At 49.9% G+C, this 14608-nt stretch overlaps 3 protein-coding genes across 3 annotated transcripts; 1 reads left to right on the top strand and 2 right to left on the bottom strand.

Moving 5' to 3' along the window:
- Positions 1-639: 639 nt before the first annotated feature.
- On the top strand, positions 640-8245 carry BDV38DRAFT_159920 (putative myosin class II heavy chain (MHC)). Its single transcript, XM_032051767.1, has one exon. The coding sequence runs from the start codon at positions 1158-1160 to the stop codon at positions 7869-7871; it is 6714 nt and encodes a 2237-aa protein (XP_031910537.1). The 5' UTR covers positions 640-1157; the 3' UTR covers positions 7872-8245.
- Positions 8246-8594: 349 nt separating this feature from the next.
- BDV38DRAFT_273495 (F-box protein) lies at positions 8595-10283 on the bottom strand (the record flags this gene model as incomplete). Its single annotated transcript, XM_032057685.1, has 1 exon — positions 8595-10283. One exon carries the CDS (start codon positions 10281-10283, stop codon positions 8595-8597), a length of 1689 nt encoding a protein of 562 aa, XP_031910536.1.
- Positions 10284-11050: 767 nt separating this feature from the next.
- Positions 11051-13528, bottom strand: BDV38DRAFT_159845 (putative RNA export mediator Gle1). The gene is made up of 2 exons (XM_032051766.1): positions 12069-13528; positions 11051-12000 (listed from the first exon to the last, which is right to left on the bottom strand). Exons 1-2 carry the CDS (start codon positions 12870-12872, stop codon positions 11230-11232), a joined length of 1575 nt encoding a protein of 524 aa, XP_031910535.1. The 5' UTR covers positions 12873-13528; the 3' UTR covers positions 11051-11229.
- Between the last annotated feature and the right edge of the window lie 1080 nt (positions 13529-14608).

Genomic DNA, 14608 nt, shown 5'->3' with positions numbered 1-14608 from the left:
GCTGGCCTATTGCCTTTGCTGACGGTCTCTGTGGACTCTATATGTTCCAGAAAAGGTGCAACTCATACGGAGTACCTAGTAGTACCTACATATGTAAGCAATAGCGAAGCGACCAACAGTAATTAGTAGATCCGAACTCCATACGTGTTTCCACAGGATAGTCGGATCACCCACCAACTTATCTCGGACTATTAGTTAGTGTCCATAGATAATCAGATACCTTTCCAGGAAGAGTGAGAGGTTAGACTGACCACATACCGATCCTTGGTATGTGCATCATTGGAGTTGGTAGGAATGTATGAATGTATGTATGGATGGTTGGGATGTACGGAGTATGGATGTATGTATCACCCACTTGGTACATACGTACAGCGTAGGTGTGTATTGTCGAGATGGCGGTCAAGTCAAATAGTAGTACTACTAGTAGTAAGGCTAGTAAAGTAGTCACTTGAACCTCCGGTATATTCTGACTGTAAAATACTTTACTTTTCCCCAACGGCCCGGCTTTTTGAGGTCTCTCCGCCTATGATATTCTTCCTCGGCCGCTTTAAGTCTGAACGGGGAAGTTTAGTTCTTTTGGCTGATCGTGTCATGGTCTAAGTCCAAAGATTAGAACCAAAAAAAAAAAAAGTAAGAGAACTGATTATCGTCTCTCTCTCGTCTTTCATCCTTCTTCCCCTTAGCTCCCGATTTCATTCTTTTCATAGTCCAACTTCGATCCAGCCGAGTCCTTCGTGTATGCGCCATGTCCAATATTTTCGCATACCCTAGGTTCCTGTGATCTGTTATTCATTCCTTCTTTTTTTAACCCCTGAAGAGGATCCTCTCGCTCTACCCCAAAACACGTCTCACCGTCGCGGTTCGGCCTCAACCTTCAACTCCCCTCGTTGCCCTCGTACGTGTGCCGATCGGAGGTAATCTGCGAGGTGGATTCGGACTCGGTCGTTTAATTTCCATGCTTCAACATTCTGGGCGATAAGGAGAGCAGCAAGCAAGTGCTTGCTGCAGCAGTCGACACGGAAGGTGTGTGTTTGTGCATGTGGTCCCGTGGCTACACATTTGGAGTCCTCCTTATGGACAATTTCAATCGGCTTTCTAGCTGTTCTTTCCCTCTTCACCAATAGCACTGCATCAGGGACTAAATTGTCAAATGTTCAATGCCTCTAGATCTAGACCCGGTCGTATCTTCCGCCAATTCGGCGCATTCTCCGCCGTTGCATCCCACCGATTCCTCTCATCTGCGCGACGATTCCCTTTTGGCTGCTCCATTGACATCATCCTTCACATCGCCAGGTGCGTCGAGTCTCTCGACCACTGGTTCTCCTGGCCGTCGAAACTCCTTTAGAGGTACCAGCATAACCTCAAATCCGCCGTCCACTCTCCCCACGTTGCCGAAGTATCGGGCTGCTTGGGATTCGTCCACTTCGTCCCCAGAGAACAGAAAAGCTGAAAGCAGCGTCTACTATACGACAGCCTGGGGCTCCCCGTATGCTCCACCTAGCCCTCGGAGACTCTCGTGGTCATTGAGTCAGCACGCCGGAATCGGCCGAGGCTCTAGAGATAGCTCCCCGACTTCGATGCGTAGTGGTATCTACGACGGGTCCGAAACAAATAACCCCGAATTGGTCTTAACGTCCGCCCCCGAAGACACGACTACCCAGCTGCACGACAGTATTCGCAACCGTTCTCCAGGAAGAGATATATTTGGTAGAAGAGGAGGGAAGTCGATCAAAGATTTCACGCAGGATTGGATCAACCAATACCTCTCCGGCCAGCCGAGGACCGAACGCAGCAACTGGCTAAGCGACGACTCTGGCAGCGAGGCCCCATCGTTTTTTACAGCTCAAAATCATTTTGCAGACGACCTCTCTGACGACTGGCTTGGTTTCGAACAAGATAAGCGCGAAGAAGACTTACTTAGAACTCCAACGTTGGCAGATTTTGCGAACCGAAGAGCGGGAGCTGGTAACGGCGAAGGTAGCGCAGCTCGTCAGAGGACTAAAGAATATTTGCACAGGAGAGCGGAGACACTACGACAGGAAGATTTCTGGGGCTTCGCCTACGATAAAGATCCCCAACCCATCACTATGACGGATACTAAGGAGGTCCAGCTCCCCGCTGAACCGGGGGCCAAGGCGCCGCCTTCAGTTGAAAAGCCGCTTCCTCCTCCCCCAGCAGATGCATTGAACGAGAGCCCTTTGGCTTTAAATAGCACGCTAAACACGGAAGCCAAGGCTGTGAAGACACCAGTTTCAGACAAGCCTGTACAACGAATTAGAAAAAAAGTTGCGTGGCGCGGAAAAGCATGCTTTGTCGGGCTTCCACCGGAAGACAAGCGAGGCAGCGAAGAGTCTGGGTTCCGGTTATTGACAGCCGAAGATGTCAACATGCGCCTAAAATCATGGGAGGAGAAAGGTTACGATGTGCGCGGATTTAGCGTCGGTGCATCAGAGGATTATTTGAATACAGAACTGGGCGGCCTTAGTCGTCCCACCTGGCCTGATGCTACTAAAGTCCAGGAAGAATGGAATTCCCGGAGCTATACCGTTTGCTTTCCCGATAAAGCCGTATGGGATGCATATGTAAACTTGCTTCAGGAAGAGAAGTTACGAGCTCTGGGTGTATTTTTGGGTGACGATGAAGTACAACCTTCAGTTTCACCCGCATCGGCCGCCATGAGCCAGATGGCACCGTTCCCTGGTCTTGTCTCCTCACCACCAATCCCCACAGCGTCTGCGGCTAGTAACCCACTATCGCTGTCTCACCCGTTCTCGCCCCAGTTGAGTCAATCCACAAATGCCCGCAATGGTATAGGTTCTTTGGCTTCTCCTGCTTCGCAGTTTGGTGTACAGACACCCTTTCTGGGGGTTGATCAGAACCTTCTTCCGGGATATCATATTCCCTTCCAACCTACACCTCCTGCCCAGGGTACTTTGACCCCCCAGAGTTTCTTCAATGCACGCCAAGCAGGCGCGGCGTCTACCCTTGCTGGCACACTGCCAAATTTGACCTCTGTACTATCACCGGTCTCTCCGTTGAATGAACAGAATGCGTTCCACCCTGGCCTGAACGAACAAGCCGGACTACCGAAAGAAACCTTCGGCGATCATATGGCTTATGACATGCCGGATAACATGATGGAAGGTCAACTACTGCGTCCTATACGCACCCCTACCGAAAACCCGGATAACTTCCATGCCTCGACAGTTGAGATCGCCCACCCCACGCCTCGTGGCCATAGTCGTGGTCACAATCTGAGTGAGACACTTCAGAAAGGCCTTGACCAGTATGCGCAGTCTGAGTACCACTTGGAGGAGTCGATAAATAGACAATTGGATGAAGGTGACCGCGAACCTCACGGTTACAATGGTTCAGATATATTGAAGTCTCAGTGGGCTTTACCAGAGAATAACAACCACGACATTCAACATTTGCCTCAACATGTGCATCAGTATTACGGCGGAGCATACCCTGGAGATAATGCACAAGAAGGCTCAGATATCGATACTAACCCCAGTCTTTCTGGCACACCTCATGGACCGCTTGCGAACCATATATCTTGGCATGAACCCAAAACCAGCGCTGGGTCATACGGCGGCGGGCACCGCTCGAAGCTTTCGTCTTCTACTTTGAATGTCGATGCGAAGGAATTTGACCCGACGGCGCCTTCTTCACAGGCCTTCCAATATCAGGATAGTTCCTTCCAATTCCCGACAGCGGGCCATCCTATGTTTGCCTTTGGCTCTGGTGCGGGCTTCAAGCAGCCGGCAGATTCTTTCAATGTGACCGCTCCTTCCTTCACGCCAGGCTCTTTCAATGTCGCTGCCCCGGTTTTCAACCCAACCAGTAGCCACTACTCGGCAGGCCCTGAACAGTCTTCGGGCGGCAGGACTAAGATATTTGGTGATGTCGACTTGTCCCAAACAGAGAAGCTTACCAAAAAGTCGAAGGCTATTCCCATTGTACGCCCGGATGACAACGAAGCTAACCATTACAATGAAGAGGAGGCAGAGAATGAGAATGGCCGGTCTGCTGCTCCTACAGATCGCCACAAACGTGCCCGCCGTAGTCTTGAGGGCCCTGGTGGAGAAGCTCAGATTAGCGTGTCTCATGCTCTGTCAGAAAACATTAATGCTCAAGCAACCCAATCATCTAATACAACTCATGTATCTGCAGGAGGCAAGGAGAATACTTCGCCTGATAAGGGCGGTGTCAATCCAGTGGAGAGGGATGTCGTTCCATCCCAGGACCGCAAACCACAGGAGCGAAAGAACACGCCTGTTAGTGAAGCGTCGACTTGGATGCCTTCTGATACGAAAGATGAGAGCGCAGACGCACATGCAGAAGCATTAGAACAGAACCAGACGGCGGCAACACAGCCCGGGCCGGAAGCAGTTGGTGACGAGAAAGCAGACTCGAAGCAATTACCAGTAGTCGAGGCAGGTACACCCTCTACTGGTCTCAAAGAGAAAGAACAACCCATGCAGGAAACTACCAATACTCGATTGAACGGCTCATTGCTTTCGCCAGATGCAAAGCCATTCGAATTCAAACCAGCAGTGGCTGAGTTCGTCCCCGTTGTGGTTGAACAGCCAAAAACAGATCCTGACGACGTTGTCGAGAAAGGCGACATCATGGCTTCACAAAATGCTGTCGCAAGCTCACCAGCTGCACCCAAGGAAGGCTTGGTGCCAGTTGAGTTGACGCAATCAGGAACAGGTCCAACGGACGATGAGCTGAGAACGGGCGCTCCTCAATCTGAACAAGGCGTAGGACGTGAGTCTGAGGAGTCCATGGATGATGAGGAACTGAATGCTGTTATGGAACAGTTGAATGAAGACTCGGATGTAGGAATTGAGAGGTTAAGCACACCTCACCCTACAAACCGATTCCCTGAATCGGTTCTAGGGCCGTCAAAAGAAAAGCGACATGTCCACGCAGAGATCAGAAGTGAAGCTCCGAGCCCCAGTCCAGGAAGGGGTCATATATCCCAAGCATTGAATGTGCCCAAACTTGACTTTGATGCCCAGTCCCAGTTCTCCGCTACCCCCTCGAAGAACTTCGCCTCCGCTATGCACTCGCCCATTCGACAGTTGGTTAGCCGAAACGATCACATCAGTGACTGGGACGATGTTATCTCATCGGGCGAAGACGAGAAGCTGGCAAATCGGAGCAGATTTTTCGATCGCCGCATTCATGAGCTTGTTGGCTCTGTTGTTGAGGAGCGCCTCTCTCCGCTTGAGCGTGCATTGATAGCTATTGAGAACTCCATCTCTACCATGACCTTCGGAGGATCTCAGAACAAATGGTCATGGAGTGCCTCTGTCGAGGGTGAGGAAAGTGATGCCGACGATGAAGAAGAATATGAGGAGGACGCATCCTACAGAGATAGGTCCTCCGTTCGCCAGAGAGATCGAAAGCTTGACAAATTAAAGAATGTGATCCTCGAAGCATTAGCGAGTCGTGAAGCTCAGCATGCAACAGAGAAGCCTGTCAATTCCGAATTCGCGCAACTTCAACAAAGTGTTACAGACCTACAGGCTTTGACATTGAAGAAACTCTCTCAAGACTCTACAACCGATTTGAGAGAAATGATTGAAGAGGTTGTCTCAGCCCAGTTTAGCCAGCAGAAGCCTCGCGCCTCTGAAGCCGAGGAGATCGGAGCTGATAGCCTCATGCTTCAGATTGATGGCCTGAAAGAAATGCTAAGGGTAAGCGATGAGCGTGCTGAGGAGGAGTACAAGAAGCGTAGGGAAGCGCAGGACTCTGTTGTAGAGCTTCAGCATCTTCTGAAGGTTTCTGAGGACAATGCTGCTCGCCATAGTGAGGCTGCCGAATCAGCTGAAACTCGCCTGCTCCAGTTCAAGGAAGAAAAGATCCCTTATTTCGAACAGATCCAGTCAAGATCCGATGCACTTGAGCAAGAACATGCAAAACTCAAATTAACTCTAGCCGAAATTTCTTCGAAGAACATCTCCCTCGAAGGTACCTTGGACGAATACAGATTCTCTAGTGATCACTGGAAGCAGGAGAGCGAACAGTCAAAGGCCCAGATCGAAGAAATGAAAACTGAAAACAAGGAACTACGTGTCACTATCGACCATATGAAGTCGCGGATCGAAGATGGGTTGAGTGTACGACAAAATCTAAGCGAAAAATTCGACCGCCTCCAAGACGAGATGGCGACTGTGACTCGAGACATTACCCGTGACCAAGCATCCTGGCGCAGACGGCAAGAAGAGCAAGTAGCCAGGTATAACGAACTTCAGGCTGCTTACAACCGTGAAGTGAAACTTCGTGAGAAACTTGAGGTTGATATCAACGAGCTCGAACAGCAGGAGCGAGAAGCGGCGAAGCTGAAGTTCATCTTTGGTCAGTCTCAACAAGAGAATGCCAGGTTGGAAGAGCTAGTGGCAAACCTCAGAATTGAGAACCACGACCTAGAGATAAAGGCGGCTCGCTTTGAGCGCGAGTTTAACGAGGCACGGGAGAGCAGTAGGGTTGAAATCCAGCGTACCAGATCTTCGTTGGAGACAGATGTTGAGGCTGCTAACAGCCAGGTCAACATTGTCCGTGCGGAACTAGAAGCACAAATCCTGCGCCTCCAGGGTCAACTGGATAGTGTTCGGCTCGATAGTGATACTGCACAACAGCGCTATGAGATGCTGCTGGAGGAGGCCAATGAAACCAAGGCCAGTGCTGTGGCCTCGATGACTAACACCCACGAGCTTGCTATGGAGGAGCAGCGCAAACTGCATGAGCGCGTCCTCAATGATCTTCGCGAGCGCCATGCCCGCGCCTTGCACAATGCATCTGAGGATAGACAGCGCGCAGAATCTCATTTGACGGAACGCTTGGAACTGTCGGAAGATAAAGCTAAGCACCTTCAGGATCGTGTCAATCATCTAGAAGAGAGACTCGAAATCGCTCAGTCCGCTGCTCGTGCTGCCGCTGAAGCCGCTCAGGCAGCCAGGGCAGCTCCTATGGCCTCGTCTTCGACACACTCTACATCCCCATCCTTATCATTCAGCAAGGGAACTATGGTTCCTGAGAAGATCTCTCCCCAGGCCTTACGTGAGTCAATTCTTGTTCTACAGGACCAACTTCAGCAGCGCGAAACCCGCATCGAGGAACTGGAGCAAGAGGTTGCTTCTTTCGACAAGGATGCGCCCAATAAGCTCAAAGAGAAGGATACAGAAATCACCTGGCTACGTGAGCTTCTTGGAGTCCGTATCGACGATCTACAGGATATTATCAGGACTTTGTCACAGCCATCGTTTGATCACAACGCTGTGCGTGATGCTGCCATCCGTTTGAAGGCCAATCTGCAAATGCAGCAGCAAGAAAAGGAGAGGGCTCTGTCGGGACAGAGTTTCCCCAGCTTCCCTTCCCTTTCCGAGTTGACTGCCTCACCGCGCTCTTTACCTCTCGCTGCCGCTGCCGCATGGGGCAACTGGCGCAGGGGGAAAGAAACCCAAAATCCCGGCACCTCTGAACAAACACCGTCCAAGCCGAGTAATGCGACTGCTTTCCTATCCGGACTTTTGACTCCTCCTGGTTCTAACGTCCGACAAGCCACTTCAACCCCGACTGCTCCTGCTACAGGAGGTTGGAGACGACCATCAGAGAGTCGCCCCTACAGAAGCTTTGATACTACCCCAAGACAAACGTCTGCACGTGTGAGCAGAATGCAAGAATTACCAAGAACTCCCCCTCTGCTGCGAAGGTCAAGCTATGACCATGATGCCGAGCCTACCGACTATGGAGAGGGCTCTTGGGCAGAAGAAAACGAAAGCACGGCTGATGGTCTCGTCTCTGCGTCACCTAAAGAGACCGGCGATGGTCCATTTGGACCGCAGATAACGTCTTAGATTGTTTATATCTCTTTTCTATCCCTCACCCTGGATTGATAGCTGATGAGCACTTCATTCCAGGCCAGTATTTTTACATGTGACATTATGCTGCATACTAGCTTGCTCTCTTTTAATCTTTTGCGTTGTGTATTCGCGATTAAGCTTCTCTTATTTCTAATGGCAGTGGGATTACGATCTTTTTCTTTCGCTTCCACGCCTCTTTTTCCGTTTTGGTCTCTGTCTTTCCTCCTCTGATACCAATACCATCTGTATGAGTTTGCGGCAATCTTTTGTACAATTCTTTGACTTCTAAATGTTTATAGTGGAGTTGACCTCTCGCTCGTTATCTTAACACTCTCCCCACCTTCGTTTCCATTTGCCCGATAGTGACATGTTTGCCTTGCGAGTCACGTTCCTACAGAAGATATTCCAAGCATATGCATCTATTTACCCTTTCCCCTCCATGTGGTCCATTTTGCTACCAACCTTGGCTGTTAGTATATGTAGATACCCGTTATCAATTAATTGAACATACAGTAATAACACAAGGTTGAGGTTGCACGGACCGTTCGTACAGTATTCCCTAATCTATCAAAGTATAACTTGTACAAGTGGGCATTAGGATACCATTCTGTCCGGATCTATCCCATTAAATATAATCCCATGAAACACCAATCCATCCGAATAAAAAGAACCCCAAAAAGGAAAGCAAAGGAAACGATCTCTGAGACTCGTAACAACCTAAGAACTCATCCGCCACTCCAGGACCTGACCGCCTGAACGCGCGGTAACAGTATATGCACAACTCTTCGAATAGACAACACCATCGTCTTGGGTCGATCGTTTCACTTCAAGACTGTCAATATCAACAGGCACTTTGTCAAGAAGGAATGGCCAAGAGGGAACGATGTCCGGGGGCGGATATCTGGCATCGACGCTGAATTTGTCGTCGGGGCTATTAGCCCACTGATGAGGGAGGGAGGTCTTCTGAGTTGGCTGTTTGAATCTCTGCGGGCCTGGTTGGTATACGGGGTGGCAGTTTTCGAGGCAGTATAAGTATAATGAGCCGCCGGAGACAATGGCAGGGAAGTAGTTGCCGCTTGGTTCGTAGAGGGCGAGGACTTTGTGGTCGGTGGAGATGGATAGGAGCGGGGATGCGAAGGTTGCGGATGGGAGGTTGGCTGCGTTCCACCGGGAGACTGTGTCTAGGAGGTTGTATGTTATGTGTTGCTCGTCGCAGCAGCTGGCTGGGAGGGGTGGGTTAAGTGGTGGAAGTTCTTCAGTGCGGGTGCCTGTGATGCCATCTCCGGGGCGGAAATAGGCGGATGGGAGGAGTCGGTGTACCTTCACGGTTTGTGGGGAGTTGGCTGTGAGGGGGGTTGCGAGGCCGATGCAGTAGCTGTGGATGACGCCTGATTGTAGTGATGCGACAAAGTAGCGTGGCGTTAGAGGAGACGTTTGCTGGTCTTCTTGTTCTTGCTGCTGGGTTGCGAAGAATGATGGGGGGAGGAGCCGTAGGCCTCGGAAGATCAGTCGGTATTCGTCCTGTCCTGCAAGCGCCACTGATAAAGCTGCTGAGTCGAGGTAGATCCGGTTGATGTTTGCTCGCCAGTAGTTGAGGTCGGGTAGGTTGTGTGCGAGGTCTGGGCAGCCCAAGTACCGCACTCGAGTGGGCTGGTGAATAGTTGTTTCTTTGTTGATAGAGACACGGAGGAGAGTGTCGTTGTCAGCAAACTCTAGGGAATCGACGACGCCGTCTGTGTCCTCGTAATGGCCTCGTGTGGTACTGGCTAAGGAGTTATTCTGGCCTAGTACATATTCTGCAGGAGAGAGAAGATTTTGATCCTTGCGAAGGCAGTAGATTTGGATGGTTCTCCCCAGCCCTACGGCGATAAAGTCCCCTTGAGAGGAAACAGCAATACTTTGTTTTGTGTATCGCTGGTTGATGGACATGCAGCCTGCGGTTCCCCCTTCTAGCATGGCACGAGCGACAGAGGTCCACTGCGAGCAAAGTGTTATACCGCGGGAGTACTCCCATGGATTCGTCAGGTTTACACGCTCGTATACGGTCGCCCGCCCTCCTTTCAGGCTCACCAGTTTCCGTCCATCAGTTGAGGTGTCCACCACAGTGGTAGGGGAGCATTCCTGGGGGAGGTCCCGTTGGGTCACTGACTTTTGAATATCCTGTCGGCAGTGTAGTAGATTCAAGCGGGTGATTTGCGCGAAGTATGCGGTCCATTGATCTTGAGTCAAGGTGCTTATCGTTGGAGGCAATGAGACCGGGACTTGCTGTAGAGCTTTCCTGAACATGTAGGGTACCGACGCCGCACATCGCCAGGAGCGACACGTCTGCCGTGCGGCAATATATGTTTCCACATCGAGGTGGAGAAGGATGGACTGGACGATCTCTAAAGGGAGATACGCAGCCATTGCTTGCGAGATATGATGAAGAGGAAGAGGAAGCATCACGTATCTATACTGAAAGATATATTAAAATTGAGACTGCTCAGCAGTGATGGATGATGACATGTAAAGTGTATATAGCTCATTATTATTCTACCTCTATGGTTTACTTTCGCCGGTGAGAAAGGCGCCGAATATAAAGATGAGTCAAATGTAGTGATAGCTGTTAAGGATGCTCCTGAATAAAGGATCGGCATCTGATGCGTGAACGTATGATTCATTTCAAGATAAAACCAGGATATCATCCATATGTATCGCGGTATCGATATCAAGTTAGTGCAAGTGACGGACGAATGATAGACTCGGCAGTCCCGTAGTCGCGTGATGGTGGGCCGATCGGAACTGGTGATAAACCAAATATAATTCCCGACAGCGAAGAACACCTGCCGTGATCCGAAAGCCGTGTACACGAAACTCAACCTTATAACAACGATGATTGAGAGACGCTTGGTTTGGTTGCCAACACCGCCCCAGTTGATGTTGTACAATAGAACCCGTGTTCACCCTCTTCAAGCGCCATGCGGGAATTGGCGGTATGGCTAGTAGGCTACACATAATCCCAGTATTTAGATCCTGAATATGACGGAAGAGAGTGCCTCAATTGGTCAGCGTACGCAAACAGTGACAACCGTTCGCACCGTGTAATCCGGCTAGACACGAAGATCCGACTATTTTTCGTTGACCGCATATTTATCAGATTCCCATCAGCCTCACTAAGGCCCTGAGCCAGAGGTCTGGCGGTGATGCTACGGTCGGCTTCGGGGTTATGTCGGGGCTTATCGACTTATCGTGCGACATTTAATATTTGCACACTTCCATTTGTCCTTCGGTAAGGTTCAAGAATGGACAACTCGCAATAAGCCCCTAGCCGGATTCCGCTGCGCCGACAGGAACTATATCCGGTCATACTTTCTCAGATGATAATGTTCTTCTCTCGCTTGTATAAGTCTTTCAGAAGTTTCAGCTGATTAACGCCCATACTCTGGCGAGGAACGCTGTTTGGTAAATCAACTATGGCCTTCCTCATCAAAGCCAGGCCAATATGGCCAAAGAAGCCGACGATCCTTTCCGCAGAAGATTTGAGCATTGCCGAAAGCAGGATAACGTGTGTCTCCTGAATCTCGCTCGGGGGAATCATCAAAATCCTATGCATCGCAAGCCAAAACATGTGGTTGGGAAATGGATTCTTCCGTGGGGTTTTTCCAAAATTGCGCAGAGTTAGTGCCGCAAACCCAGCACCAAGGGCTGTCATTCGGTCCATATGGCCCTGTTCACTGATGAAAGGACCTCCAGGTGCTTCTCGCCACCATCCTAAGGCACGCCTGCCGGCTTCGGTCTTTTCGCTGCCGTAGAATCCCCAGAGTGCAGGACAGACGACGCGATACTTGGCCCAGAGTATGTCAATCATATGATGACCTTTATAAACAAAGGCGTCCGTTGAGAAGATCTGCGCAGCTACAATGCCAACTGGTTCTGCGTGGCCGGGATTGATAGAAGCTTCCGCGATCAGAGACGAGATTAAAGATTTCGAGAATATATTCAGGGCGTAGATTAACAGAGCCGGCACCTTGTTGTCTTCGGAATTGGCAATGTCCTCTGGCGGAAAGGCCATGAATTGTCGGATATCGACAGATGGATCGGGGATCGAAGCGGCTTTCTCAAGGGTCGCGCGAATTTCTTGAAGCTAGAAGGAATGATTTGGTTAGCTTACTATTCTCTCCTGCCCTTTTACCCCTTTGTGAACAAACGTACCTGGCCCTTGTTAGTCCCTTTTCCTTCTCGTAGCTGGCCAACACATTTCTTGATCGATCGACGCATGTCACCCATGTTTTGTTTGACCACCACGTTGGATTTTCCTTCATCCTTCAGGTATTGTCTAAACTTCTTGAGATGCTGGTGCAGCTCTACATAGCGTGCTTGCACACTGATCTCTTCCTCCGTCAGTCGCGCCCCACCGACCTTCTTCTGCTGCTCTTCCCGTGATTTTTGTGCAGCTTCAGCCTTCAGCCTTGCCGCTTCTTGCTCCGCTTTCTGTGCCTCTGCTTGACGCTTGCGGTTCTCTTCCTCCAATCGCTCCCGCTCTTTCCGTTCCTTTTCCTCTTGCGCTGCCCGTCGTTGCCTTTCCGCCTCTGCTTCAGCCTTCTTTCTGGCTTCTTCTACCGCCTTTCGCTCAGCCTCTCGGCGTGCAGCTTCTTCCTGCTCGCGGCGTTGCCTTTCCGCTTTCTCACGCTCGATGCGTTCCGCCTCCCGGCGGGCTTCTGCCTCCTTGCGGCGATTCTCCTCCTCTACCGCTCGCTGATGCACTCGCAAAGTTTCTTCGGCTTCTTCCAGCACTTGGTCATGTAGTTTAGCAACTTTATCAAGGGCTTCATTGTGTTGGGCTTCTAGTTCACTATCGATCCGATCAAGAGACTCGTAGAAGGATCGGCGTTCATAGGCTTTGACTTTCTTCAATTCGGTATTGTGAACGCGGAGTTGCTCTAGATCTCGAGCCAAGTCTAGCACGAGTTGCCGGGACGGACTGTCCAGCTCTTGAGGGTAACTTAAGCGCCCCATCTCGCAGATTGTGGACGTGGTAGGAAGGCTTTTTTATAAAAGTGTTGTGGATCCCGAAATACCTTTCCAGGGCTAGGGAAAGGATCAAAAGTGTCAAGGGAGGCTCCAAAAGAATTCCCTACAGAAGACTTCCAACCAATTGTGCAATGTAAGTTTTAGAACATAGCTTGTACACAATGAGCAGAAGAAATCTCAATTCGTTATCCAATGACTCTGCACTCAATCGGAGATACTTATATTCCGAGCAATTGGACCGTGACGTTTTATGGAGCCGTCAGTCTCGTATGACAAAGGGACTCGCGCAGTAGTTATAGCAACAATCAATGGCAAGGAGTCGAAGCGGTTAGCTCGGTGTCTCCGATAAAATGGGGGCAGGCCTCGGACTTCGAGTAGTCACCGAGTGCGCTACCCGAAGATCCTAGTAAACGATTGGAAAATCGAGGTGAACACTCGCGCGATATGCGGGATGAGGATATACAGAAACCGGAAAGGAGTTTGACCACGTAATAACTGTCAACAAACAGCCTCACGAGGGAGTTTGGTAAGTCCGATGGAATTAGCTGTACGGAGTACGCGACCTTTGTTTGCAGTCGAATGCTTCGTCAAATCAAGTGTGACTTAGTCATAATTTTGGAATGAACCACATGATGATTAGTCAGCACGGGAGAAAAATAACTACACATTTGGCCGTCATGGGTAGCCGTACGAAGGTGTGCAGGAGCCTTAGAATCTAGGAGCTAAAGACCGCCAAACAATTCAAACCAACAGCCTCATCGTCACCATCATTGGACTAGTACTCGAATGATTGTCCATTAGTTCGGCCCCCCGTTCCTCGGTTTGAAGGGCGGGAATGGGGCCCTTTGCATCATCATGAACACCACGAGCGTTGTTGAAGAAAGTAAGCTTCAAGAAGTCAAGCCATGCGCTCGGTCAGTTGACCAAGAACTTTCGCCATCCGATCAGAGACATCTTCGCCTTCAGGTTTCGGTGTTAGATTGAACATTAATCTGTCTCTCACAATCCGAACAACGAAAACACACACTGAGTACCACAGTTGTCCAATCTCAGTCTTATTCGGAGCCCCGCCAACAGCTATTATGGGTCTTTTGGAACCAAGAAGGAGGCAATCATTGGGCCGGTCGCAGCGTAGGCAAGGATTATCAGTACCGATGGATACAAACTATACCCGCATGAACGTTCTGGTAGGCCGGTACTAAGGTAATACCCCGATACAGGCTTTGCTAGGCTGTTCTGAGGTTAGTGAGCAAAGGCCGGAGATCACCCAAGGTACCCTACCCTAGTTAGTGATATGCTATGAATAGGTAGTAATACAACGGTCTCCTGACTTGACTTGGAGGAAGATGCACCTAAGCTGCTCGTTGTAAGGGGAGAATTTAAATTTTAGAAGGATGAGAATAGTTATGCTTAAATGTTCTCTCATTCCCCATGTGCTATGTTTCCTCGGGTACATAAATTACCAATTTTGCTCCAGGTTCAATTTGTTATAAAGGGACTCTGCAGACGGAAATAGGGAAAAAAAAATGAAAAGAACAGATCCAGCGACAGGAGCGAAACCAAGATACAACCACTTCTGAACCATTGGACAGACCTTAGGTATTGCAGTTCTGGTAACTTTGTCTTAATACCTAATGACAAGCTAAAGCAAGTAGCTCAAGTCTACGACTTAGTTCTCTCTTTTTTTGCCTCTTACCCTTATCATCCATTGTAACCAACGA

Source organism: Aspergillus pseudotamarii, assembly GCF_009193445.1.
Source record: "Aspergillus pseudotamarii strain CBS 117625 unplaced genomic scaffold BDV38scaffold_53, whole genome shotgun sequence".
Taxonomy (NCBI): domain Eukaryota; kingdom Fungi; phylum Ascomycota; class Eurotiomycetes; order Eurotiales; family Aspergillaceae; genus Aspergillus; species Aspergillus pseudotamarii.
The sequence above is the reverse complement of the archived record's forward strand: the minus strand, read 5'-3'. Positions and strand labels throughout refer to the sequence as shown.